At 33.2% G+C, this 7,404-nt stretch overlaps 1 protein-coding gene across 1 annotated transcript in view; it reads right to left on the reverse strand.

Moving 5' to 3' along the window:
* LOC135195989 (mucin-2-like) overlaps positions 1-2,642 on the reverse strand; it is a 72,444-nt gene extending 69,802 nt beyond the window's left edge. Inside the window, exon 1 of the mRNA XM_064222490.1 lies at positions 2,282-2,642. Within this exon, the coding sequence (XP_064078560.1) occupies positions 2,282-2,305 (24 nt within the window). The 5' untranslated portion in view covers positions 2,306-2,642. The remainder of the gene's footprint in view (positions 1-2,281) is intronic.
* Between the last annotated feature and the right edge of the window lie 4,762 nt (positions 2,643-7,404).

Below are 7,404 nucleotides of genomic sequence, written 5' to 3' on the forward strand. Positions count from 1 at the left end.
ACGAGATCCCATGCCAGGACTGTGACCAATCTTACATCGGATTTACAGGTAAATCACTTCCCCAGAGATTAATACAACACAAACGGTCAGTTAGGTACGGACAACAGAACTCGGCTAATTTCAACCATATAAATGAACATAACCATAGAATAAACTGGAATTTGTCACGTGTAATTTATAGCAGCAACTGCCGGTACAAGAGTCAAATGATGGAATCGGCCTTAATAAAAGAGAGGCAGTTAATGAACTTCTCAAAAGAAGCATGGATTTCATATACTGATCGACAAGGTTTTCATTCAACCAACGCTTAAGAAGATTAAAGGAAGATTACAGTTCATGGGTGACCTAAATTGGCTTGCCTGTGGATGGACCTCTTGGTATAAATACCACCTTTTCTGTAAACTTTTCTCATTCATCCACCTGAAGAGAGAGACAGCAGTCTCTGAAATATAGTACTTTTCTCTCTATATTTTGGTGTTTTCATGGGCTCCTTTTATTAGATGGAATTCTGTTGTTACAGAAAATTTTTACCAGTCATATATATATATATATATATATATATATATATATATATTAATATATATATATATATATATATATATATATATATATATATATATATCTATATATATTATATATATATATATATATATATATATATATATATATATATATACATATATATATATATATAAATGCAGAAGGCCAGGTACTATGTCGTACCTCTAAGTAAATGGGGATACAATCCACAATGAAGTAAAATCCTCTTGTAGATTAAAAATATATGTTCTTGTACAGGATTTTAGTGAACAAGACCACAGTTGATGGCCGATAGCTTTAATCCTGTACAAGAATATATATTTTAATCTACAAGAGGATTTTACTTCATTGTGGATTGTATCCCCATATATATTATATAATATATATATATATATATATATATATATATATATATATATATATATATATATACATACTCACTATATCTAATATGGCTAACAGGAAAAAAGCCACTGTCAATAAAAACCAAACTCAAGTGAATAAATATATAAAAGGAGCTTCCAACCTTCGCTACCATCCCCGTTAGCTATACTAAACAAGGCGTGATCTGACCTCCAGCTTACTCGGAGCGCGTGCTAAAATCTATATGGTCAAATAGAGCGTTGTTTCACCAACGAAAATTAAAATGAATATGCTATATCTTATTAGAAACAATTGCTTTGTACTACATGCACACTACTTATTTTTAACATTTTCATTATAATAAATAATTAGATGATGCAGATACAGGCAGAGTTGGGGTGGATTCATCCAATAGTGACTATACATAAAATTGATGAATTATCCCTGTATATTCATAGCACTGTATCGTCTTTTATTGAATTTAATATACGAACAGTTGTATAATATAATGTTATGTATCTTTGACCTCATATGAGATTTTGAGAAATATTGGCTTTATACTTGACAAAGATTTGCGATATTTGGCCTCATTAATTATAATACGGTCTGAAAATAATGGAAATGTGGTCATTTGGAGTCCACGATTGTATTCCTTGTCTACCAAAACATACATTTTGCTGCCAAATTCAAGTCTCTATATCAGTTAGAAGGAATAAAAAGGAACTATACTAACCTAACCCACCCTAGTAGGCCGTGTTACTTAGCATTTGCCCCTGCCCCCAGACCCCCAGTCAAGGAAACTACTTTTTACTAGTAAAAGTTACCCTATAATACTGCGCATGCACGATAGCATTCCAGCAGGATGGTAAGCACACAATAACATACGAGTTCTGGGGTTAATTATAGTCGAACGACAAAATATAACGGTAAATTCTTAATAACAAAAAATACTACGGGTTAAAGGAATGTCCAAGGCAATACCTCATGCAGAGCTGTTCCCTGGTTCTACCAGATTTATTTCAATATCTTTGACCTAGATATAGTCCTCTAGAAAAATCATACATTCAAACTTTCAATTCTGGAATTTATGGATTAAAGTTAAAATTGACCAAACATGACCTTTCTTCAGTCCCCTAAGTGAATTAACCGATCAATTAACTGTTTTAAATTAATATCCTTGATATGGGATATATATATATATATATATATATATATATATATATATATATATATATATATATATATATATATATATATATATATATCAGTAAATTTAACAATGAAATAAAATGGAATAGCAGCCCTAACCTAACTTAGTACTGACCAAACAGGATGACCTATAGACTACAGTCGCTACAATACGTGATAACTAACTTACCTTTGGCAAAACAGGTCGTTCCATAAAAACAGACTGGACAGATGGTATGGATGTGTAAGTTCTCCAAAAAGTCACAAAAAATTTCACTACTATAAGTATGGCTGATCAGGCATCCAGTTCACTATATACTAGCTAGGCTAAATAAGACGTCATTAAATGCAAAAAATGAAGTTATTTCAGCCGTTCTAAAGGCAAGCTAGCATGTCATTCACATGTAGGATGATTATTAAAACTTAAAAAGTTATTTCCTCTGTCACATTCGCACTAATTCAACTAAAAATACTGAGAGAATGATGTATACTTGGATAGTCAAACGTCAAGGGTCAGGTCGATGGAAGGGGATGCCGTGACATCACTGCAGACACACCCACGGGACGACATCAACTTACGTATAGGTACCGCATTGAAGCCTTTTTTTTTTCGCCTTTTATTTTAAGTCATTATGCATTTGCGATGAGTTCTGGCTAGATGAAGTCTTAAACGGCTACAAAATCTTACAAATTCTTGTTATAAATTTCGAGTATCGTACAAAAAGTATAACCAGGTCTGAGAAGTTATAGGCTCTGAATATAAAGGTGCCTATAGTTACGAAATGGGAATTAAATGATTTCCCATATCTTGGATGTTATAATACAAAACTTTCGTGCCAAAAGCATTTGAAAAAATGGAGGGAGAGAATTTTCCGAAAAAAACAAAAAAAACAAAGCAGTCTGAGGTTCCAATTTCTAGGAATATATTAAATACTTATAATTTCACAAAGAATTATTTTAAGTACTGCTCAAAGAAAAGGATATTAATGGCCATTGAATAAAAAAATTTGTATTCTGTCGTGTCTCTGATTATTAAAACATCAAGAAAAGGAATTTTGTTGTCTGTATCCCATTCAACTTTAAATTTGATGCTGGGCACTAATGCGTTTAATTTTGAAAGGAATTAATTAAAATTGCCCCACCTATTATCCCAAAATGTAATAGGTGGGGCAATTCTAATTAATTCCTTTCAAAATTAAATGCATTAGTGCCCAGCATCAAATTTAAAGTTGAATGGGAAACAGACAACAAAATTCCTTTTCTTGATGTTTTAATAATCAGAAACACGACAGAATACAAATTTACCATATACAGAAAACCAACGTTCTCACTTTCATACATTCACTACTTTAGCTATCACGACATTGCTATCATGATAGGTGTAGCCAGCAACCTGTTCTTAAGAGCCTTATGAATTTGTTCCCCAGATTTCCTGGAAAAAGAATTTGAACTAATTCGTAAGCAACTTTCGTCTTTAAAGTATCCCGACCATATAACTGAGAAAGCGATTCACAAAGCAAACATAATTTTCTACCGACCCCCTCAAGACAAGACCAACAATAAAATAAAAATTCCTCACCTGGACAGGATAAAGACGGTGACTCAGACCCTCGGAAAATCTAACCCTTTTGCATTTGCTTACCCAAACACCTTAGCCAAATCCCTGATTAACGTCCAACAAAAGACATCCCTCAAGGACACTGGGGTTTATGAAATCCCATGCCAGGACTGTGACCAATCTTACATCGGATTTACAGGAAAATCACTTCCCCAGAGATTAATACAACACAAACGGTCAGTTAGGTATGGACAACAGAACTCAGCTATTTTCAACCATGTAAATGAACATAACCATAGAATAAACTGGAATTTGTCACGTGTAATTTATAGCAGCAACTGCCGGTACAAGAGTCAAATGATGGAATCGGCCTTAATAAAAGAGAGGCAGGTAATGAACATCTCAAAAGGAGCATGGGATTCAGATGTGGTCGACAAGATTTTCATTCAACCAATGCTTAAGAAGATTAAAGGAAGATTATCAGTGGGGGTGACCTTTATTGGCTTACCTGTGGATGGATCTCTTGGTATAAATACCACCTTTTCTGTAAACTTTTCTCATTCATATACCTGAAGAGGGAGACAGCAGTCTCTGAAATATAGTTCTTTTCTCTCTATATTTTGGTTCTTTTATGGGCTCCTTTTATTAGATATATATAATAATAAATGATTTATATATATATATATAATTTAATATATATATATATATATATATTATATATAAATGTATACTATATATTTTCTATGACTATTCACATATCCAAAACATTTTTTACATACACTCATACCCTTGCTGCCTAATGTTTTTGTCGTGTATGGTGCTTTTACGTTGCATGGAACCAGTGATTATTCAGCAACGGGACCAATGGCTTTACGTGACTTCTGAACCACGGCAAGAGTGAACTTCTATCACCAGAAATACACATCTCTCACTCCTCAGTGGAATGGCCGAGAATCGAACCCGCAACCACCAAGGTGGGACAACAATACCATACCAACCACGCCGCTAGATTGCCTAATGGTTTGGGGCATCATCACATTTTTCTTTTGCCAGGCCTATAGGCCTACCGGTACACCCATCCGGACCCCATGGTTCTTGTATAACAATGCGAACATATAAACTTTGATAAGCTAATGTATTTGAAATTATTACAGAATTTCCAGACGTTCGTCATCAGGGAAATATACTGTAATAGGCTAGTAGGGAAGAAACAACTCAAATTCTTTAATTTGTAGGCAAGCTGAGACCACAGCAGTCAAAATGACTATCTTTCCTCTTCCTTGCATCCTTGAATTTGTGTACAGACAAGACTGGGCTTGGCAAAAGCATCATGGTAGCTTCATGAGAGTATCATATTCATGAATGAGCCAAATGATCTCTCGAAAGTGTTACTTCAATTTGTTGAAGTTGAATATAAAATTTAGGCCAAAGGCCAAGCACTGGGACGTATGTGGTCATTCAGTGCTGAAATTGAAATTGACAGTAAAAGGTTATTCAGCAACGGGACCAACGGCTTTCCGTGACTTCCGAACCACGTCGAGAGTGAACTTCTATCGCCAGAAATAATCATCTCTGACCCCTCAATGGAATGTTTTTGTTTGTATGGTGCTTTTACGTTGCATGGAACCAGTGGTTATTCAGCAACGGGACCAACGGCTTTACGTGACTTCCGTACCACGTCGAGAGTGAACTTTTATCACCAGAAATACACATCTCTCACTCCTCAATGGAATGGTCGAGAATCGAACTCGCAGCCACCGAGGTGGCAGGTAACGACTAACGCCCGTACCAACCACGCCACTGCGGTGCTTTGAAAGGTGTAACATGAGCAGGGTTGCCGCGAACGCGAAGTCCGCACATCACCGAGAAACTAGCTCTGCACAGGAAGGTGTAGTGTTAATTGTCAAGCAATGTTATTTTGCTACACTAACTAGACGAATTATTCATCCTGGTTATATTATATTAACCGTATCTTTACCAGTATATGAGTTGGGTTTACTAATTAAACCTTTTTAGAGTTAGATTTTCCTCTTTCCGAAGTTCAGCTGCTTCATATCTTTTGAAACATTACGAGATACGCTGTTATGTTCAGCTCATATATTCATTCGAGATATATATATCTAATATATATATATATAATATATATATATAGATAATATATATAGATATATACATTATCTATTAATATATATAAATTTTATATATATATAATTATATCTATCTATATATATATTATATATATATATATTATATATATATATATATAGATATATATATATTGTTTTATAGTTATGATTGTTATATATGATTTGATGCGTAAATCAGACTACAAAGTGAACACGGGCAAGTAAATTTATTCATAAAGTTTTCAGCAATAAGTGGGAAGTTACAAAAAAACTGCACTAAAATGTATGTCTTTACTAAAAAAAGGTTGCTTTTGATTCATTTCTTTGCGTTCCCCACAGAGTAAGTTGACAAGCTCCATAAATCCTTCGATGTTCACAAGTAATTTATTCTTCCTTTTCTTTATTAAGCCACACTTGTTACTTTAGGTAATATGCTGTATGTTAAATCAAAACGTTTGCTGAAGTAATAATGATAATAAACAACCTAATATATAACATAGGTCTAGGCTTAAAATCAATGTCATAAGCATTGTAAACTGACAAAAATGATATGAAACATGTAGGTCTATATGCCACCTTTTATGATACGGATATTTTGAAATGAGATATTTCCCCAAGAGAATGGACAGCATAATATGCATGATTTGTGGTATACATGTGGCAATCCTAAGTCAAACGAATGCCCTATTCAGGGCTATGAGTTTCAAAAAATTGGAAAAGAGCACATCATAATTGGTCCCTTATATATCAATAAGCTACATTAATATAAAGAAAATCCACGACTATAACACACCACTTCCTAGCATACTGGAATCGAAGCTTATTCGGTTATAATCAGTTGAATCACTTCAATTGATGCAATTGCCTAATACATATTTGCAGTTGTTTTCTAGAAAAAATAATAAAAACCCATGAAGCATGACAAAGTTTACAATAATGTAAGGCAGGCTTCACCCTAAGATTAACTCACAAATTAACCAAATTCTGCCTTAAACTATAATATATATATATATTATAATATAGATAATAATATATATGATATATATATTATATATAATATATATAATATATACATATAACCATATAATATAATTATAATATATATATATCTTATATATATATCTATATATATAATATAAAAAAATATATATATATATATATTAATATATATATATTTTTTTATATATATATATATATATATAAATATAGTATATATATAAATCAAAGGCAAATTGAAGATTGCTGGACCTAAAGAATGAATGCATTGTAGGACATCACGTTTGGGTTACGTCAGCTGCTGTTGTCAAAATCAGTTCTTACTGATATTGGCACGTGAACACTCGAGACTAGTGAAAATGGTTCATTTTCCAAAAATATTAGTATTTTCAAAAATATTATATAATTTCAATCATCTTTATTAATGGAAAAAAAGTTATACATGCGGACCTGCAGCGCCGCATATACGGGAGGAGTGCAGACCAGGGTTGCCGTTTTGAGGAATTTCGTCTATTAGTGTGGCTTTCTGGTGACATCTGGCAACCCACCGTGGCTTTTCCAACCACAGGCCACGGCACTGAAGAAAAAAATTCTTCACTTTGCCTTTTTATGTTTTATTATGAAAATAAAGAT

Source organism: Macrobrachium nipponense, chromosome 17, assembly GCF_015104395.2.
Source record: "Macrobrachium nipponense isolate FS-2020 chromosome 17, ASM1510439v2, whole genome shotgun sequence".
NCBI lineage: Eukaryota > Metazoa > Arthropoda > Malacostraca > Decapoda > Palaemonidae > Macrobrachium > Macrobrachium nipponense.